Source organism: Ictalurus furcatus, chromosome 14, assembly GCF_023375685.1.
Source record: "Ictalurus furcatus strain D&B chromosome 14, Billie_1.0, whole genome shotgun sequence".
NCBI classification, from domain to species: domain Eukaryota; kingdom Metazoa; phylum Chordata; class Actinopteri; order Siluriformes; family Ictaluridae; genus Ictalurus; species Ictalurus furcatus.
In genome coordinates, this window is record NC_071268.1 from 18,710,523 (window position 1) to 18,732,197 (window position 21,675).

Below are 21,675 nucleotides of genomic sequence, written 5' to 3' on the forward strand. Positions count from 1 at the left end.
TAGAAATAATTAGATATAAATAGATAAGACTAGTTAAAAATGAATTGTGGTTATGATGATGTTTTGTCTCCTTAAATCAGTCCATGATGTAAAGAGAAGTATTTTTAAGCATACTAGAATTTTAGTGCAAGACATGACGTCGTTTCTGTCCTGTGTACTTGGAGTGTGCATGTTCTCCCCGTGCTTCGGGGGTTTTCTCCAGGTACTCCTGTTTCCTCCCCCAGCCCAAATACATGCGTTGTACGTTGACTGGAATTTCTGAATTGTCCGTGGTGTGTGAACGTGTGTGTGATCGTGTCCTGAGATGGGTTGGCACGCTGTCCAGTGTGTCCCCCACCCTAGCGCCCCAAGTTCCCTGGGATAGTCTTCAGGCTCGTTGTGACCCTGTGTAGTATAAGCGATATGGAAAATGATTGGATGGACAGACACATGTGAAGGTGGTTTTCTCTTACAGTATTTGAATGTGTAATATATTACCTAAGAATGCTATTAATTCCTTACATTAACTGATACAATTCTCAGCTATAGTCTTATTATTGCACCTTAGAACGTCTTGGTATTTTCTAGCATTGTTTTCTTAAAACAATTCTAAAAATGTGAAGGTTTTGTACCATTTTTATTTATTTATTTATTTATTAAATCTCTTGTACGTTTTAATTCTTCCTTTTTAGTATCACAACATTTTAGTTTAATTTCTTAACGTTTCAAGTTTTCTTAACATACATGATTTATGAATTTTATGAAATATTGAGATAATACAGCCAGTCACAGTTTTGTGGAAGTCAGCAGAAAAGCAGTAAACCCTTTCAGATACAGCAGATCTGCCAGGGGGAAAAGTGATTACACTTCAGTATAACTGATCCTCACTTGATCTGGATTCTCACTGCAGAGGAACTTTACACTTGTCCTACATTTGTGTAAAACACACATGCAAACTAAAACCCCTTTCAAGTGGATTTGACGTGTAATATGGCAACCCATTGAGCGAAATCTGGCTCATATCTGAGCGCTTGTACTTTCTGTACTTCAGTGCTGCACATTTGTTGTCTTGCGAGCTTTCTTTGTGCAGCAGCTCTGCTTGCATGGACATGTACGTGTGGTTGACTTTACTTGTGGCTGGGCTGTGTGTGCTGCCCTCCGTGCTCAGGACACTGTGTCCATACTTGATCCAGGACTGCGCATACATCTTGCATGCTGCGCGCTTTGGACTGCGCCTGGAGCTCTACAAGAGGAGAGCTCGCTTTTACAGCATTCTCGACGGCTTTCTGGATGGAGTGAGGAAACATCCACACAAACCCTTCATCCACTTCATGGGAGAGACGCATTCGTATGCGGACGTGGACAAGGAGAGTAATAAAGTGGCTCGTGCTTTGCAGAAGGTGGCTGGACTGAAGGAGGGTGACATTGTGGCCTTGTTCTTAGGCAATGAGCCTTGTTTTATCTGGGTCTGGCTCGGTCTGGTTAAACTCGGCTGTGCTACTGCTTTACTCAACTTTAACATCAGATCCAAATCCCTTCTGCACTGCTTCTCCTGCTGTGGTGCAAACGTGCTTATAGTAGACCAAGGTAAAAGTTTCATCCAGTGCAATCAATACTCAATGTGTCAATGCACAGTGTTTACAGCAGTGGTTCTCCAACTGGTTTCTGTTTGTGTGGGAAATCACAAGCAACATCATATTTCGTGTGAATTTCATGTCATCCCATTGTGACTGATAACATAATGAATTCTGATAACCGTCTTTGAATTCTAGGCTAAAATTTTAGATTCCTTTATCACAAAGTTCAGGCTTGGCCGTAGATAAGCTTTCAACAACAGTGAGCCAGACATACATCCAGATCATCACAAATATGATTCCAAGGACTAAAACAAATGATTTAGTCTGATATGAAAACCTTTTAAAAACCTGTGAGGTGAACTGAAGAGACAAGTCCATGCGCACCAATCAGAGAATATAAACAACCTGGTTCTGCATCCTCTACAAGTGTTTCCGACCTTGTTAGACATTGCAGGTGCTGTTATACATTTTAATTGTGTGGGGTGCTGATACTTTTGGAATCAGGGTTTTGCAGAAAATGTTTCACTCCTTAAGAAAGATATTTTTGTTGGAAAAAAAACAAAACAAAATAAAAACTATACAGTGCCCTTATGTTCAAGTTCAAAATAAGTGATTGCATGGGTTATTTGGGTTACATGCTCATTTTCATGAAAGGTGCCAATAATTCTGGAGTTGACCGTATAAACCTGTAACAGCGTTTCTGTAGTTAAACTGGCTCTGTTCTAGGGCTAGAGTCTATCTGATTATTCACCCTGGAGATTGACCTGTTTGAGGTAGAGTTGAACTGACCAGTTGTATGTTTTCCTGCAGAGCTCTGTGGTGCCGTTGGAGAAATTTTGCCTGCTTTGAAAGAGAAACGCATCAGCGTGTATGTGCTCTCTGATGCATGCAGCACAGATGGCATTAAGGGCATCTCTCAGGCCATCACACAGGCACCTGATGAAGCGCTGTCTCCATCACTTAGGGCTAATGTTAAATTCAACAGCACAGCGCTGTACATCTACACATCTGGAACCACCGGTAACAACACACACAGATGTTCCAGGCTTTCAGACAACACTAGATTTACTCTGAACACAAACAAACCTAATGGAACACTGAAGAAGCATTTTCTTATATTGTTAGCTCTTCTTTATATACTGTACAGACAGATGACAAAGGAAAGGAAAGTAAAGCTGGTGGCTATAAATCAATAGACTTACTTATACACTAACTTATACACTGACTTACTTATTGACGTTACTCCTTTATCTTTTGCTGAAACATTTTTATTATGACGTTAGTGGTCTCTTCCAGAAGGACAATTCCCCCACCACAGGGCACGAGGACTCACTGGATGGTTTCATGTGTATGAAAATCATGTGCTATGGCGTTCAGTCACCAGATCTCAATCTCAGAAAATGAAGCTAGAATGTTCATCTGTATTTATTCAACTGTTGAATTTGCCTTGCTTTGGGTTTAGGTCTGCCGAAAGCAGCCACAGTGACTCACGAGAGAGTTTGGGCTGCTTCATTCATCCAGGGTGTTTCTGGAGTCACCTCTGAAGACGTGTTTTACCTCAACCTGCCTCTGTACCACAGCGCTGGCTTCCTCATAGGATTCACAGGCTGTATTGAGAGAGGTACATTTTCTAAGTGCATGCTGACTCATGTTTTTTTTTGGGAGGGGGGGGAGGTTGTGGGTGGCACGGTGGCTTAGTGATTAGCATGCTTGCCTCACATCTCTGGAGTTAGGGGTTCAGATAAGGGTTCTAACCCTAATAGCATACCCATCATGTTTTCTTGCTAACTTAATGAAAGTATGAGCCTATATCTTGTGCGTTGTTTGCATTTCCTGTCCTGGTTTTAGGGAATTCTTTAGTTCTGCGGAGGAAATTTTCTGCCTCTCAGTTCTGGGACGACTGCAGGAAGTATAATGTTACAGTGATGCAGTACATTGGAGAAACAATGCGTTACCTCTGCAATACACCAAAGGTCAGCATTTTGTACCTATGTAATTGAATACACTATTTATGTACTGATATACGAGAGGAGTTTTCTCAGTTGAGCTGCTGCATGTATTCATGTTGAGGTTTCTTTTCAGCTAAACTATTGTGCTAGACTTGTATTATATTATATTACACACACACACACACACACACACCATTAAAACCACTGACATGTGAAGTGAATAGCATTGATTATCTTGTCACAGTGGCACTTGTGAAGGGGTGGGATATATTAGGCAGGAAGTGAACAGTCAGTTCTCCAGGTTGATGGTTTAGAAGCAGGAAAAATGGGCAAGCGTAAGGATCTGAGTGACTTTTACAAGGGCCAAATTGTGAAGACTAGACAACTGGGTCAGAGCATCTCCAAAATGACAGGTCTTGTGGGGTGTTCCCAGTATGCAGTGGTTAGGCCCAGAGGCGTTAGTTGAACTGTTAATCATCCAGGACCGAGCCCAGATTCTTCTCCATCAGAAAAACTTTTTAAAAACATATTTCTAAATAGACTGTTTCCGTGCATCTTTTCCTTGGCTAATTGCTTAAAAATGTGAAAATTGGACAAAAAGTTGGATTTATCATAAAACCTGCCTCGGGTGTTATCACTATTTGCAGGACTACCAGAACGATAAAATATAAAACTCTTTGGTTATCTAAAACGAGACTAGACTAGTTTGGTGTCACTAATCAAGGGGAGGCACAACTAAGCTATCAGTGTATGGGTTTAGCTGCTACAGTGCCATGCAGAGTACAGTATCTGTCCTTATACGTGAATATGATTTGAGCAGAGCATAAGTCATTTACACACCTTGTTTTCCTGCTCAGCATGAGAGGATGTTAGTGTTTCAGTTTCAACCCATTTACTAGTTACAAATTTTTTTTCTGAATATATCCATTTTACCTCACACTGACTGTGAGAATTGAGAGCTGTCAAGCAAGAAGACGAGTATTTCCTTGTGTTTTCCTGTAAACCCTGTCTGATTGGCATCTGTTCACTGAAGATATAACATTACAGGCTTTTAAAGAAGTTCAGTTACATAGTGACGAACCGCTCCAAGTGGAGAATTATTCGTGGCTAAAGAAAAAATCTTTGCCGCTGCAGCCCCCAATTCCCAGGCCAGGTTACACTCCAAGTTAGTACCAAAAGTGGTCTAAAGAAGGACGACCAGTGAACTGGCGACAGGGTCATGGGCACCCAAAGCTCACTGATACGCATGAGAAGTGAAGACCAACCCATCTGGTCTGATCTTACAGAAGAGCTACTGTAGAACAAATTGCTGAAAAAGTTCATACTGGCTATGATAGAAAGGTGTCAGAACACATAGTGCACACTGTGTGTGTGGTTCTGCGTGGCAGCAGACCGGTCAGAGTGCCCATGCTCACACATGTCCACTGCCATAAGCACCTATAATGAGCATCAGAACTGGACCATGGAGCAACGGAAGAAGGTGGCTTGATCTGATGAATCACATTAACTTTTACATCATGTGGACAGCTGGGTGCGTGGCACCAGATACCACAGGACACCTTCAGAGGGTTTTGTGGAGTCCATGTCTCGATGGGTCAGAGCTGTTTTGGCAGCACATGGGGTTCTTGCAGGATATTAGGCAGGTGGTTTTAATGTTATGGCTGATCAGTGTATAGTGCGCCACATACACTGAGGTAAGATTACAAACTCTAAAAGCTATCGAATATTTGATGTTTTGAAAATAATGTCTATTTGTGCTATTTCCCACAGAGAGACAATGACCGAGACCACAAAGTGAAGATTGCTATAGGTAACGGTGTACGAGCAGACGTATGGAACGAATTTTTGAATCGCTTCGGGAATATTTACGTCAGGGAACTCTATGCTGCCACAGAAGGAAACATCGGGTTTATTAACTACACCACAAAGGTTGGAGTGGTAGGCCGTGTTAACTTCCTCCACAAGGTAAGAGTATTTAACTCTGAGACCATTTAAAAGCAGCACAGTGAAGAACGTTGTGAATAAAGCTCATTTCAAATGGTGTCTGCTAGAAATTCTTCCCCTACGCCCTGATCAAGTTCGACATTGAGAAAGAGGAACCTGTGAGGAACGCAGACGGATTCTGTGTACCAGCAGCTCCGGGTCAGTCAATCCTGCTTGACTCATTAGCAAAGATTTCATACCCTGTACATATGAATCCATTCATATGAATGATATAAATGATCTTGCAGGGGAACCTGGACTGCTGATTGGGAAGATCACCGTTAAGTCTCCATTTGTTGGTTACGCTGGAAACAAGCAGCAGACGGAAAAGAAAAGACTCCGAGATGTATTTGTTAAAGGCGATCTCTATTTCAACAGCGGCGACTTGCTGAAAATCGACCATGAAAAATTTGTCTACTTTCAGGATCGGGTTGGAGACACGTTCAGGTAAAATAGCACCAGTTTGGATTATAAAGGAAAAACTACATTAGATCTTATAAATTGTCAGTGGCGTGCACTCTAAAAGACATCACTGCCAAAACGTGTAATAATCATATTAATCTGTCGAGTTGATTACGTTTGGTGTGATTCACAGATGGAAAGGTGAAAACGTAGCCACAACTGAAGTATCGGATATTCTCATTATGGTGGACTGCATTGAGGAAGCAAACGTCTATGGTGTCACAGTCCAAGGTAAAAGCTATAGTTGTGTAAACATGACTTATGCAAAATCGGGTGTCGTTTGCAGCGTTTCAGGTTCTGCAGTTGGAGTGGAAGGCTGGGAGCCAGACTTGTTGAAAGCCTGGAAACTTCAGCTGTTCAGCTCTAAGTGCATTTCACATTGTCATCAAAGTCAATTTGGATAAATGAATTATTGTTAAATTCTTTCTTAAGGGCATGAGGGGAGGATTGGAATGGCGGCTGTTGTGTTAAAAGAAGGGAAGGAGTTTGATGGCACCGACACATGTAGAGTCGTAGCCAACTACCTACCCGTTTATGCCAGACCCCGTTTCATTCGCATTCAGGTAGGTCATGTTTAGAACCCAGTACTGCTGAATGCATAGCTTTCAGTCTTTCTTTGCATCAAGCTTTTAATCGAAGCACATTTCTCTTTCAGAGTTCTTTGGAACTCACAGGAACTTTCAAGATGAAAAAGGTGAAGCTGGTGGAGGAGGGCTTTGATCCAGCGCTCATTCGTGACCCACTCTACTTCCTTGATCTAGTTGAAAAGAAATACATTGCCCTCACTCAGGAAATTTATAATTCAGTGATTTCAGGAGACACTAAACTATAAGTCTGGAAATGTAAAAAAAAATAGGAGTATACTTTTCAAATGAACGGTGGTTTTGTGTGGCCTTGCGAAAAACAATAGCTAATGCTAAACTAGTTGCAGACTAATCTCAGGGAGGTTCCTGGTTTCATCTGTCAAGTTTTTAATATTGAACTAATTTAGTAAACAAACTTTTATGCTATGACAATGATTAATACAATCTAGCATGTTTAATATGATTGTTTAAATAATGTATGTTGTGTTTCATAAGTAATACATGTACTGATCACTCAAACATGGTTTCAATTTCATTGTTTCATGAGTGTACGGCCTGAGAAGAAAAGTCCACAGCCTAAAGATTTTCCCCCCCAAGCTCACAACTGTACTAATGACGGAGCCAGTGTAAGTAGGGCAAAGGCCAACTTGGGGAATGAAGCCTCCAGCCTTTCTAATGCAGCTCTTATCAGCTTTACTGGAGCTTGTGCTCTTTTTATCCACTGCTGAGGGTCATTACCCCATGAGATAGCGTCAAGCCAAACTTTGTACCTTTTTCACAATGGCTATACACTAATTGTTCTACAGTTGATTACAGTGCTGACACTAGAAGCATGCAACATTACTTTAAAAATGAATTTATTTAATACAGTGGTATATTTAGAAATGTGCAGCAAAAAGAATATTCAAAAAAAAAGTCAGCCTCATAAAGAAAAGAAACTCAGATTGGGTAGAAGCTGTTTTATATCAAAAGAAAAGGAGTACTGATGTGCCTTATTAAATTGTTTACTAGTACAAAAATACATTTCAGGGCACACAATACAGCATCCAGTATCACAAAGTACAGGACCACTCACCACGACGGCCCCTGCTTAAGTACAGAGTCATTAAATTATTGAAACCGAGCACTTTCCTATTCTGTAAATAAGAATAAAAATGTTGTGTTCTTATTGTTAAAAATGCCATTGAGAAGAAATTTATGTATATGATGGTAGAAAAGTGGGTTTTTTTTTTTTTTTTTTAAATATTTTAAATTTTTCATTACTTCTAAGTTTAGTTCCAAGGCTCAGGGGTATTAGTGTAATACAAACATAACCAATGTAGTGTTTTTGTTTTTTTAAATAATCCCCCCCACCTTACTTTTTTATACAAAATAACAAAAATGTACAAAAGTTCATTTACAGCGAACCAAGGCCATGTGCTAGCAGTATATACAGCTATAATTTAAACATATCCTAGTGTTATGTATATCTTTTGACAGATGCATAGCAGTAAAATAAAGCATACCTGTTCATTAGCCTTGAGTACTGGTGTGCTAAATCCGATCCACGAACATAACGGGTTTGAATTTACGGTGAGAATTTAAATATCCTTCATCATGTCACTCAACAACTTAAACGTAACATTTGCATGTGGTTTTGTTAAATTAAATGTTAATATGCAGGTAAGGCATCACTGCTCGCAGTGTAAAGATGGGGGGGAGGTTGGTGTTCGGAACGTAGTAGCAGGCGTCTGGACCTGAGTCGTAGCACATGCATAGATCTCTAGACAGCAGGAGTCTTGCCAGTGTGTTCGTCTATGGTAAAACATCACTAGAAAAGGTCTGTTCAAAATGTAGAGCCCGTTTGAAGCCCGTGAAGGAAGTTGATCAGCAATGAGCGAAAAAGTTCTAATCCTTCAGAAACACATCTTCATAACATTTTAGTGTCCTTCATTCAAGTCCCCCAGAAAATAGGCTCAGAATGATGCAGATCCAAAGCAGTCCTCATGTACACCCACACCAGCAAAACACGCATGACCACAGACTTCACAAACAAAAAAGAGGGATGTGCATTAAACCTCTTTTTGTTTGTTTGTGAGCATAGATGCAGAACTGCAATATTTAAAACAAATTATTTATTTTATTCCTTCATTTAAATGGTGTCTTAAAAAAAAATTGAACAATTTAGACAGATGTCAAATGGGATTTTCAGTCTGTCTGTGGTACTAGTCATGCATTCTTTTCAGTTAATATGCTCTTATTCCATCCGTTTCATATTTGGCAAGCCTTCAAGCACCAAAATAAGAACAATAAGAATGAGTTTTGTGGGGATTCAGCACCGGGAGGAGGTGCTCTCCTTGTCCTCCAAGCAAATAAACTCTGTCTGGCAACGGTCCACAAAGCAAGAGAAAAGAATGACTCCATTGCAGAGAGGAGAGAAAGAGAGGAGGAGAGGAGGAAAGGGGGTGGGGGGCTTCATAAAGTTCTCCGATGACACTTTGCCTTTCAGTAACAGACCAGCTGTCGCCCTCTTCAGAAGTGGTCAATGAGTACAGACACACAGTTAGCGCCCACCAGGTAATTGGGGTCCCCTGGGAGAGATTTATTCTGCCAGCATTTGGGGTCACCTGCAGAGAAATCAGAAGGTAAACAAACAGAATACAAATGTGTAGAATCACTTTGTGTTTAATGTTTAAATCAGTGGTTCTCAAAGTCAGGTCTGGGGACCTTGTTTAAATGTCATTATGAAGTGAATGGGTTTAATCCAAATCTCAGTAACTCAGGGGAGGGGAGGGGGTAAGAAAAGAAAAAAAAAAGCTGGCCAATAAATGTCAACTTTTCCAGAACTTTCCAACCACAGAACACATTATATCAAAATACCTTACAGTTCTAATAAAATAATAATATAATATCTGAATAGCTGGAATCTGTGGAATTTATTTGAACAGATAAAGGGGTCCCTGACGACTAAATGTTTGAGGACTAATGGTTTAAATGACTGGAGTGTCTTCCAATATTCATATGTTCTAAATGGATAAGTGTGTGTTTTTGTTTTGTTTTATTTATTTATTGCTGGAAATTAATTTCAATGCCATCAGTGTTAGAATCTATTTGCAACAACAGTGTTTTTATGATGATACAGCTGAAACTTTTCTTTTGAGCTCTACAAGCATCATATAGAAGAGCAGCAGAGTTAAACTGGAATGGAAACAGAAATGGAATGATAGCCAAGTTGACAACCAAGCTGAATCAGTACCATATCCACCAGGGATGTATCAACCCTAATTGAGACACAATACTGATAAAAATGCACTGCGCATCAACTGATATAGTCTGCTATCTGAAAGTTTTTGTTACTATGCTGTGCAGAACACAAGCATGATGGCAGGCGGCGTGTTTGAATGTGCAGAAGCAGCGTTGAGTCAGTGATTCATCATCATTGAGTCAGTCAGCGTCACATGATTCACAACACTGAACAGGAGCGGTGACGGTAGTGGTCCTCCGAGCTGGTACGATATACATACTGTTCCATTCACGAATGTGGTTAACTACGCTGCTTATACAAACTCACAACTGACTTGTATACCGGATTCAAATCAATTCAATATTTTCATTTTAAAATAAACACTATAGTTAGTGTGTTAATATATAAGTTCGCTCGAATAGCAACAAGATGTCTTTGATTGGAGTACACCAGCGAAGCATGAATAAATATTAAGAGAAAGATGAGCTGCTTGACCATATGCAGCCGGAATTAAAACGTGTACCGGTGCACTTTGTGTACAGGTGAATATCCCAAAAACAACCAAGTTCTTATTTTAGTTTTTAATTTTCTATTCAACATGCAAGTCTCCTTATATTCACTCACTAAGCAAGTCTAATGTCTGTTCTCCATGTTGGTTTTTCCTCTCTTGCCTGCCAACGTGAGACCTGATTGGGAGGTAAAAAAGCATTTTACATCACTCTCTGCTTTTCTCTAAAGTTACAATTTTTTCAACTTTTTAAGTACCGCACTGTGCTGTGCTTATGGCAACAGCACCTTTCAGCCTCCTCGCAGTCACTTCCAATAGGAATACACGTGAAATGTAGTTTAAAGAAAGACGAGCGTGACTTTCTCTGTAGCGGCTGTCGCATCAAAAGGCTGTCATGGCTATAGTTAAACATTACCTACATAACCTAGATAGCAAGCTAGCTCAATACCGCAAACCAAAGAACTTCCATCAACAGACCAGACACCGTGTCTGACTGAATCTCGATCCCGCACTTTAGGTCAGCATCAGTTGGATATTGATACACGATTAGATTGATACATCCCTAATAAAATCACCAATAACAAGACCCAAAGAAACCCAGAGAAAGGACAGCGTACCCGACGAGGAGTCGGAGGATTTTAGAGCAAAAGACCAACCATCAGGGGTCATAGACGCACAGTGTGGCAGGCGCAGCTCCACCGGCTTCAGGAACTTCAGACCATGAGGCCCACACATGACCAGGGGGCTGAGCAGAGTTTCACCTGCATCAAGACAAGTGAGCAAGGCATGAAAATTTGATGTTTTCCAGATGCATTATAGCAGCAAAGTGCACCAGGATCGATTTGTTCTTCCATTTTAAACACATCAACATGAATTATTTAAGGATATTAACAATGACTAAAGTAGAATGAGATACAGTTTGTCATGTCTTCATTACACAAGGATACTAACCTTTCTCCTTGTCCAGTGGAGGCAGGATGCTGTTGTCTCTGCACACTTTAAAGTAGATCTCCTGCTCCACGTTTTCAGGAATGGCTCCCTGGGGGATGATAATACTTACACCTGTCTCAATTGAACTCAATACTCCGCCGTTACAATTAAAGATGCCCCGTGCTGTGGCAACCACAGTGTGTCCTTCATCATCGTCATCATCCTCCAGTGCATTGGGGCTGAAAGAGAAAGGCATCATTTACTCAATGCTGAAAGGGATAAAGAGGCAGACGCAGGGACGTAAGGCACAGTGGTCATGAGGAGCATATGGTGAGGCATTTTACCTGACAGGGATAGCTTTGGGGATAGCGTTGACATTGTTGTGCTGATATTTGGGCCTGTTGTCCATAGTGCGAGTGAATGTGTCCACTCCACTATCTGTGTCCAGAGGTTGGGGTGAGAGGTGAGGTTTCGGGTTGTTGTTTACCACGATTTGCTTGGCCTGGGTGTCATTGGGCAAAAGGTTGTGGTTGAATTTAGGACTCTCAAACTTGCGCTCAAAGGGCCGCGCAGTGCTTGTGTAAGGCTTTGGAACGTAGCGGTTGTAACTGGTGGGAGCAGGGACACTCAGAGTCTTGGGCGGGATGTCGGTGCCATTAACTGGAGACTTTTGAGGAAGATAGTTGCCTTGGACTGGTTCATCTCGGGTAGGAGGGCGGAGAGTAGACAAATCGGGTTTTCCTTTAGGGGAACTGTGGTGATCTGGGAGAGAGTTCATTGTGAATTACCAAAGAGAAAGAGGGAGAGAAACAACTGAATACAAACATGTAATCAAAACTTAACAGACAATATGTTCTAAACAGACACAAATATAGACACAAACAGAAGGTGCACATTTTAAAGTTGTTTTTTTTCTTGGTAACCATCTGATTGTAACCACAGGTGCACATTGAGATTGGGATTTAATTAGGCTACTTTTTATTTATATTTTGAGAAATAGAAGCAATTAATTATGTTAGAAAATACAATTGCAGATATTTGGCACACGAAACCGATAAAGATAGAGATAAAGTAAAAGATGCATAGGGATTGTGTAACACTTCTAGTGTGAACTCTGCACTGCTTAATAAAGATGTTCAGTGTGTGATTTAAACTCTTACCCTCTGCATTGCTGAGTTTGGGCAGAGACGTGGGCGGGACAGCAGGGCCTGTCTGGCCATACGGAGCTGGTGTAGGGTTAACCTGGGGGACCGGCTCATATCTCTTATCCACAGGGCTCACTTTCTCCACTGACTCCGTCCTGGGTAGCACGGTTGTTCAAACATATAATTAATACAGATGCATATTCAATTAATCGGATACTTCCCAATGAATTAATGAATGAATTTTACAGACTGTACAAAAAAAACAAACAAACAAACAAACAAAAAGTTTATGGTTCGTGTACGCCACCATAAGACTGTCATAAACTTGACAATATAAGAAATTAATCTGGAAATAGTTTTGCCTGAAAACCACAAGTCATCCTGTCACATAAGAACTGTATACTATTTCCTTATCCTGCTATACCATCATACCCCTACACTCAAATGTAATACACCTTTATTATGGTCTGTACCTGTTATAAGGGTATCCTAGCTGAGGCTGTGCAGGTTTAGCCAAATCATGGAAGCGATTGACTACAGGCTGAGTCACGGCCTTGTTGTCAAAGCTGCGGCGATCAAAGTAGGACAGCTGTTTCCTGAAGTACTCCTCATCCTCATCAGGGTCGTAGTGGTTGGCACGAACCACCTCATCTCCTAATCGAGACTGGGGTTTCTGTGGCTCTGGAGCCCTATGTAGAGAGGCAAGATGAGGGAGAATTAAAATGGACCAATAAAGAATTTTCTGGTGCCCTGCATCTCACATATTAACTAAAAGCTGAAACACATAAGCAGAGTGCATTGCATAAACCCCATGAAAAACACCTTTAAGAGGATAATCAGCATGACATATGTTTGTATACAAAGCAGCTTGCTTTGGTTACCTATATGCAGGTTTCTCCTGTTCTAGGTTGTTGAGAGAGTTGGCCTTGGACACTGGGCCAGGGGTAGTCACGGGTTTGGGGAAATCTGTGGGCTACATCAGAAAATGACACAGCTTTAACAAACACCCCATGAATAAATACACCAAAATTGGGAGACTTTTATATACAGTAGATCTAAATAGTAATACAACAATTTACAGTTTATAATAACTAAAACCCATTTTGTTTTATAAGTGATGGGGGGGATGGGGAAAGACATACCCTGATCCCTGGCACATCTCCAACCTCCTTGGCTCTGTCTACACTCACAGAGCGCTTGTTCTCAAACATCTTGACCCTGTTGAGAACAGACTGGGGTTTCATGGCAGGATCTTCCTCCTCTGGATCTTCTATGGGTGGAGGAGGCAATGGTTTAGGAGCTGCATTGTGTACTGGCTCTAGTGGGGACAGCACAACTTCAGGTTTAGGAGGAGGAACTGGAGGGTCTGAATTCAGAGGATCATGTTGCCCTGGTTTGTATCCACGGTTTGGTTGCCCCGGGTTATATGTGGGTCTCAGAGAAGTGTCTCCGTAATACTGCTTAGAAGGGTCGGGGGAGCGTGGGTTATTGATGGGGAAACCATGGGGCTCTGGTTCATAAGGAGAGCGGGCATCATAGATGGCCGGAGGAGGTGGAGGAGGAGGTTCCTCATAGCGAACAGGCCCTGGTTTTCCATGCCGTGGTGGCGGTCGGTTATCATAAGCAACAGGTGGCTCATCATAGCGAGGCTGAGGAGGGCTATATTCCCGCGTGGGTCCATCCTCATAGGGGGAGCGGGGCTCATAGCTCAGAGTGGGAGGCTGGTGGCCCTGAGGATAGCCTGACCCAGCTGGAGGTGGAGGAGGAGGAGGCTGGGCCGAGGACTGCTGGTCATACTGGGGCCACTGTTCGTCATAATGAGGCACACGGTTGTCATAGTGCAGGTGCGCGTTGTAGTTGTGAGGCTTTGGTTGTGCGTAGCCGCCACCATCATAGCCGTAAGGCGGGTGGTCGTACTCGCGATATGGCTGTTTGTCCTGGTACACAGGCTGGTGGCTGAAGGACAGAGAGGATGGGGGCGCTATAGATTGTGGCTGCTGGGGCTTCATCATGTGATTTACTCGCACAGGCTCATCCACACTGTACAGATCCTTCTTATACATCTGCTGAGAACAGAACAGCAAACACAGACAAAATGAGTACCCAAGAGATCTAATGCCTTTAAACTGATCTAGAACTAGAGCCAATATACAAGAAGAGAAAAAATCGTAAAACAAAACACCACAAGCTGTTCAAAATCAACAAAATGCTCTGTCAAAACAGATCAAATAATCAAACTCACACACATTCTTTTGCAGAACCCCCCCCCCCAGTTTATACACTTTGTGGTTATTATGCAATTAACAGGTAGATTATCTCAGTTTAACATATCTAGATCTACATGTCTATATAATTTGATAAGAAGCCTTTCAGTAATGACAGCCAAAAGAATATTATGTATCCAACTACAAGACTTCAACAGTTTGAATAACATTAGGGGAACATTAATTGCTTTATTCATGCCTGAAAAGCTACTTTCCAACTTTCTGTAGCCTGAAGACAGTAAAATTGTTTAAAAAAAAATGCTATAAATTATGCATTTAGAGTGAAACAGTATATGCATTTGCTACTTAATCTCTTTATTGACATTAAAAACATTTAAGATGTTATTATCTATAATAGAGGACATTATTTCCTTTTATACTGTCTGCAGGTTAGATTGACATGCAGCTACAGACAACCATTCTTGCAAATCAGATTATGGTCCATTTGCAATTCCTTGTTCTACTACAACATCTACAGTGTTTGGTGGTGCAGCTTCTACTTCTATGACAAAATGTGTACTACTTCTCTTAAATACTACTTCTACAGACAGATCAAGCTAAAAGAAATCTCAACAGTAGGAGCCATGCAAGAGGTAGGAGAGGTGAGAGTGAAGAGACTAATAGTGAGAGGCCTCTTTCCTAGGATCACACAGATGTGCCAGGCCCTCTTCCTTTTCCCCTCACACATCACGTGCATGTGTACCAGTCACCCATACTCTTGAGGTGGCAGAGGCACACACAGCACAGACATGGGTGGGCACAGTACACATGCAAACAGCAGAGTGGAAGGAAATAGCATTGTGCAAGAAACAGGCAGCTTGAAAAGAGTGAGCGAGCGGGGCGGAACCAGGCTGAAGCGGGCCGTGCCCGGGTCCAGCTTGTGGTGATGCTACTGGTGGTACCTTTGGATGTGGGCTGGGCGCGAGCGACTGGTGGGGGTCGTGTGTTGGGGCCTGAGCGAGCTCAGGATCGGGCTGGGACTCGGGTTCTGGGGCGGGAAGGTTAAGTGAGTCGGCCTGAGCAGTTGGCTCCTTGGATTTCGTACCCGCTAGTGGTGCGGCGGGATCAGCAGCAGGGGGCGCTGATGCCACTGCAGGGGGGAAGGTGGGCAGGGCCACAGCAGCCTCAGCCTGCTGTGGAGTACGGGGCACATAGGTTATAGACACACGCTACCAAAAGCACATTCCTATATGCACACAAACTGCTCTGTGGGTTTTTTTTTTTCATTTTTTACACTAGGTCTTTAATTAATGTGTGACACCTCCAGGCTGCTAAATCAACCATAATCAGTACTGCCCAGGAATCAGTATGATGGTTAGCATTATTGCACACAAGGTGGTCATAAACAATAGGAAATAAAGTCTTTAACCTTATGGAAAACGTTTAAGAAACAGGTTGATAAAAAAATAATTAAAAATAAAAACCAAAAACAGACATATCTATTCGGATGGTATTCGTTTGTAAGGGTATCTGCAACAAAATATTTTCTTTTTCCCTTTCATGATAAAACTGTTGCACTCTGAGGGCATTACTGTGCATTTAGAGACCCATAGCAACGGATCTATCAAAGTATCACTTGGTGATTGCCATAAGTGTTTAATAAAGCTCCAAATACAATCTAAAAGAGTCTAACTAAATGACTCATATTGGATAACAAACAAACAAATAAATAAATAAAAACTGAAATTGTTAAAAATAAAGTCAATTGTAAAGGGTGGCTTTACCAAAGTGTCCCTTGGAAAATTAATACCATCTGAATAGGGTCTGTAATATGTTACATAAAAATGTACACCACATCAACCTGCTGATTTCACATTCCGAGTGCATGTATTAGTTCAGAACTGAACTGAAGGTCTACCAATGAATGCTGAAAACTCATCGCAGGCAACAAAACAGCTTCATGTCTTAGAATTACACCTTCATAAACTGGAGCTTCACCATGGAGCGCACTGGCATGTCTTGTGTACTGTACCTGCTGGGGAGCAGGAATCTTAAATCCAGCAGGTTCGATGCGGTTCATGGGCTCAGGTTGGGGAGCTGTATGTTGTGGGTAACTGGGGTAAGCCGGCACGTCTTGGATGACCGGTGGATCCTCTCGCACAGGCTCTGAAGAGCGGGTGATTGCAGGCTCGCTGGGTAAGCCCACCTCATCGTTCAGGGTCTCATCCAGCTCCTGGTCTGTATAGGCACCTCCCTCAGTGTCCGTGTCCTCGTAGTCAGACGTGTGACGGCTGTCGGTGCTGTACATGCTGTACTCGCTGCCTGGAGCTGAGAGGTAAGACAAGCGGTCGTCATGGATGTCTAGATCATCCTCTGGAGCTCCGTCAGCCTGAAAATGATCATGTGGAGCAGAGCACATAACTATGACGCAGGTAGAAAATGAATAGAATAAGTCAGTAAAATTCAATTTCTGTGAAAATCACAGCTTTGATTTCTTTAAAAGAAAAGCATTATTTAAGCACCAGCTCAGGGTCTTAATACAATTGAACAGCCAGACTAATCTGTGCTCAGTTATTGAGGTAATTTCTGCTCCTGACTAACAACAGAGTGAGTGTTTTTCAACCCCAATTCCGAAAAAGTTGTGACAGTATGGAAAATGCAAAAAAAAAAAAAAAAAAAAAAAGTGTCATCTGAAAATTCAACTCACCCTGTTCTATATTGAAAATACATTATTAACACAATATCTGATGTTTTACTTTGTGAATTTAATTTATTTTTGAAAATATACACTCATTTCAAATCTGATCACTGCAACACTCCAAAAAATTTGGGACAGTTGACTGTTTACCACTGTGTAACATGAACTTTTCTTTTAATAACACTTATTAAGTGTTTGGGAACTGAAGACTCCAGCTGGTTAAGTTTAGCAGGCGGAATTTTCCCCCATTCATCCATTATGCATTTCTTCAGCTGTGCAACTGTACGGGGCCTTCATTGCCTTATTTTGCACTTCATAATGCACCACACATTCTCAATCAGAGACAGGTCAGGACTGCAGCAGGCCATGCTAGCACCTGCACTCTCTGCTTACGCAACCACGCACTTGTAATATGGCAGAATGTGGTTTGTTGTTGTCCTGCTCTGGATGGCAGCATATGTTGCTCCAAAATGTGTATATATCTTTCTGCATTAATGTTGCCCTCTCATATGTGCAAGTTACCCATGCCATGGGCACTGACACACCCCCATACCATGACAGACGCTGGCTTTTGGACCTGACACTGATAACAGCTTGGATGTTCCTTTTCCTCTTTGACCGGAGAACACAACGGCTGTTTTGTCCAAAAACTATTTGAAATGTTGACTCGTCGGACCACAAAACACGATTCCACTGTGCTATTGTCCATCTCAGATGAGACCGAGCCCAGAGAAGTCGGTGGTGCATATGGACAGTGTTGATGTATGGCTTCTGCTTTCCATAGTAAAGCCTTAACTTGCATCTGTGGATGCAGCGGCGAATGGTGTTGAATGACAAAGCTTTACAAAAGTATTCCCAAACCCACGTTAGGATATCCATTACAGACTCATGATATTTTTTAATACAGTGACGTCTGAGGGATCGGAGATCACGCGCATTCAGAAGTGGTTTTCAGCCTTGCCCTTTACGCACCGAGATTTGACCGGATTCCTTGAATCTTTTATTTATATTGTGCACTGTAGAAGGTGAAATGCCCAAAATCCTACTGATCTGTCTTTGGGGAATGTTGTTCTCAAAGTGTTATTGACACATCTGTTGGCAGATTGGTGACCTTCGACCCATCCTTGCTCTTGAAGGACTAGGCCTTTTTTGGAGGCTCATTATATACTACGATTAGACGATTGCCTCACCTGTTTCACATCAGCTTCTTATTTCAACTTGTCATCACTATTACTCATAAATTGCCCCTGTCCCAACTTTTTTGGAACATGCTGCACGCATCAATTTCAAAATAAACTTTATCTTCAAAAAACTATGCAGTTGATTAGGTAAAACATCAAATACCTTGTCTTCATACGTTTTTTGTTTAAATACAAGTCAAAGTTCATTTACAAATCACTCTGTCCCAACTTTTTCGGAATTGGGGTTGTACAAAAAAAACAAATGTTTAATGGAATTATTTAAAAAGTGTCTTCACTGAAAGAGTAAATAATAAATGTTCTCAAAGTATGCACCCCTTTTAATCAAGCCACTAAAATGAGGCTTCATTTTGACACTTCAGGGGGAAAAAATATATATATATTACAGCTATATTATAGCACTGAAGTAAAACATCTATTTACCTTGCCCTCAGAAACCCAGACCAGCTGGTTCTGCTGTTGCTGGATGGTCTCTTTCAGAGCTCCATACCACCCATCATTCATGTTGTTCAAATTAATGGTGGCTAATTAGAGAGAGGGCGAGAGACAAAGAGAAATCAACTGTGCCATCAATCTTAATTGGATCACTGCTAAAATAAATAATCATGTAGTAAAGCCAGCATCTAACACTTGCTGGAATCTTCTTTCAGAAGCTAAGGAGAAATGGAGTGGTTATTTAAGTGATAAATTCTGCAGTCTCAGCACATACTGGTGAAGAGATGGTGGTTGTTCTTTCTCAGTTTGAGGGCACGCTCGTACAGTTTCCTTGCACTCTTTCTGGACTCAGGACACAGCCTGGTCCTCATGTTCTTCACACCCTGTTTGCTGTCTGGGTTCAGAAATACCACGATGGGGTACCACTGGGCATAGTTCAGACGGTCCACAGCATTCGGGGTGATGTCCAACACTGCATGCTTATCCTGCCAGAGGATACATAGCCCAAGGGTGAAATTTAGTATAGGATCAGCAAAGAACCAGACTGCAGAGTTAATCTACAGCTAAGTGTTATATGCTGTGGTAAGCACTCAGATACTAACTCTATCAATAATCTGTTTAATGGTATGGAGACGGATGATTCCAGAACTTCGCTGGTCTGTGCCTGCATCTCTAGGCTCACTCTCTGAAGACAAGACACAGTGTTAGGCCATAAACGGTACGATTAATGAGATGTTTAAATCAACTGCGCTTACACTGTATATTTGATATACACTATATATGCATATCACTGACTGTTGTTCCAAGGGAATTATAATAACAACAACAACAACAACAACATAAAATGTAAACCATGCTCACTGGCAAGCTCAAAGACGTCTGGTTCCTCCCTTGAAAGTTTCTCTCGGGCAACATCAGCAATGGGACCAAACACTACTACAGGTCTCAGGAAACCAGCTAATCATGCAGGAATAAGAACAAAGAAGGTCAGTGCAAAAAAAAACCCAAAAAACATCACAATACAAATACAGACAAAATAAACAAAGACAGATACACTGCAAGATAAATCAATACTCTTGGAAAAAAAAAAAGAAAAAAAAAGTAAGCAATAAAGAGGCCAGACATAGCCGTAGAACAAGTCCTCACCTTCTCTGAGTACTACTCTCTCATAAGCGGGGAATTTTGTCTGGACAGGCTGAGCGGAGAGATCCTCTCTACTTTTCCTCAGGTTCCTCTTGGAGCTCCTCAGGCCACGGAACCTCCAGAAGTCTGCCCTGTCCCCTCCTGCTGTCTTAGGAAGCGTGTACTGCACACTGGAGAGCTGCTCCGCTCTGCAGGACAGAAAACAACACGAGGATCCATATTTGATTCGACTCAAACGTATGAAATAAAAAAACGTCCATCTAACACGCTACAAATCATCTCTGTGTGTTATTGTACATGTGATCTCTTCTACCTGAAACTACTGTCTGAATTTATAATATTACAAAGTCACAAAAATTACTACATGCTTTTACTCTAGATTACTCAGTACCTGTTCTTGTTGGGGATAATGCCCCTTTCCACCTCCTGGTGATTCTTGCCAATTCGAATGGCAAGCCAGGAACCCAGCTTGCCGTTGTAAAGGGTATCTACTACTCGGAACACCTCACCCTTATTAAAGCTCAGGCCGTACGGAGACTCTTTTTCATACTCAAAATGAGTCCGGATATAAAATGAGTCACCCACGTCTGACTCCACAATTCGTCTGTACACTAGAGAGCAAAGAGTATGTGTAAGTACAGAAGAGGAGAAAACGACGCTTTGTTATGTCCGTTTTTAATCTAGATAATGAAAAGATGAATAAGTACGTGATTTCTCATTTGATCACAGGAAATTGAATAAAACAGTGAATGATCTCAACATCCTCACCATCTTTCTTTTTCTGGGCCAGAATGGTGACATCATCCCCTTTGGGCAGATCCAGAAGAAACAGCACAGCCTCCTCTCGGATGATGTTTGCAAAGTCTACGTTATTGACCTAAGGAGAGAACGTCAGAAGGATTGTCCCTCGATCACTGATCTATCAACAAGAGTCTGAAAATACAGCAGCCACAGAAAACTCACAAAAACATGGAAAACACAAAGTGAGTGTGCCTTATAGAGAAAGTCACTGTTCATTGTTCTCTAAAAGGATTCAGAGTGTGGGAGACGTACACAGGAAGGCAATTTTGGCAGCCGGACAAGAGAACAGCCCATATCACTGGGGAAACCACCAAGAAAGTAAAAGCATTTTGGTACAGGCTAGGTTTAAGAGCATTTACACAGCAAGTAAGGCAGAGCTCGGGAACCGAGCCCCCATAAAACTAAGGCTGCCATCACACAACCCATAAAAGTAGGTATAAAACTTGAATACTAAAAAGAACTACTCATCATTCAACAGAGCTAAACTATCATTAAGATGTGTTAGGATACAGAAGAATAATTCTAGTGTACTGTAAAATGAAGCATATAATGAATGCTAATGTCTCTACAAATTCACAAAATGTTTCAGTTAAATGATTTGTATTGGGCACGAGACAGTCAGGAGGCCTCACCCTGAGTATCTGGTCTCCCTCCTCGAGGCCTTCTTTAGCAGCAGGACTGTCCTCCAGCACGCCAGCCACAAAAATGCCCACATCATTGCCTCCAGCCAGCCGCAGCCCCACGCTCTCACCCTTCTTAAACTTTACCAGCTTCATACTAGGTCTGGAGAAATAAAGTCCGGACATAAAAAATCCCTGCAAGTGACAAGTTGTTCCTCAAATCTCTGCATGATTA

General features: G+C 41.7%; 2 protein-coding genes across 4 annotated transcripts in view; one reads left to right on the forward strand and one right to left on the reverse strand.

The window, feature by feature from the left end:
• The first annotated feature begins 1,029 nt into the window (after window positions 1–1,029).
• LOC128617690 (long-chain fatty acid transport protein 2) lies at window positions 1,030–7,053 on the forward strand. Its single transcript, XM_053640833.1, has 10 exons — window positions 1,030–1,566; window positions 2,367–2,576; window positions 3,019–3,177; window positions 3,405–3,529; window positions 5,276–5,470; window positions 5,557–5,647; window positions 5,737–5,935; window positions 6,084–6,181; window positions 6,383–6,513; window positions 6,606–7,053. The coding sequence occupies exons 1-10, from the start codon at window positions 1,083–1,085 to the stop codon at window positions 6,780–6,782; spliced, it is 1,869 nt and encodes a 622-aa protein (XP_053496808.1). The 5' UTR covers window positions 1,030–1,082; the 3' UTR covers window positions 6,783–7,053.
• Window positions 7,054–8,223: 1,170 nt separating this feature from the next.
• Window positions 8,224–21,675, reverse strand: part of tjp1b (tight junction protein 1b) — a 71,835-nt gene continuing 58,383 nt past the window's right edge. For all 3 annotated transcript variants that reach the window (XM_053640830.1, XM_053640831.1, XM_053640832.1), the window contains 18 exons: window positions 21,453–21,603; window positions 20,788–20,896; window positions 20,411–20,630; window positions 20,023–20,207; window positions 19,738–19,833; window positions 19,479–19,561; window positions 19,151–19,361; window positions 18,865–18,965; window positions 16,577–16,933; window positions 15,507–15,737; window positions 13,483–14,406; window positions 13,222–13,313; window positions 12,814–13,029; window positions 12,356–12,495; window positions 11,540–11,957; window positions 11,217–11,434; window positions 10,883–11,026; window positions 8,224–9,140 (listed from right to left, as the gene is read on the reverse strand). In XM_053640830.1, coding sequence (XP_053496805.1) covers window positions 9,046–9,140; window positions 10,883–11,026; window positions 11,217–11,434; window positions 11,540–11,957; window positions 12,356–12,495; window positions 12,814–13,029; window positions 13,222–13,313; window positions 13,483–14,406; window positions 15,507–15,737; window positions 16,577–16,933; window positions 18,865–18,965; window positions 19,151–19,361; window positions 19,479–19,561; window positions 19,738–19,833; window positions 20,023–20,207; window positions 20,411–20,630; window positions 20,788–20,896; window positions 21,453–21,603 — 3,991 coding nt within the window. In that variant the 3' untranslated portion in view covers window positions 8,224–9,045. The remainder of the gene's footprint in view (window positions 9,141–10,882; window positions 11,027–11,216; window positions 11,435–11,539; window positions 11,958–12,355; window positions 12,496–12,813; window positions 13,030–13,221; window positions 13,314–13,482; window positions 14,407–15,506; window positions 15,738–16,576; window positions 16,934–18,864; window positions 18,966–19,150; window positions 19,362–19,478; window positions 19,562–19,737; window positions 19,834–20,022; window positions 20,208–20,410; window positions 20,631–20,787; window positions 20,897–21,452; window positions 21,604–21,675) is intronic.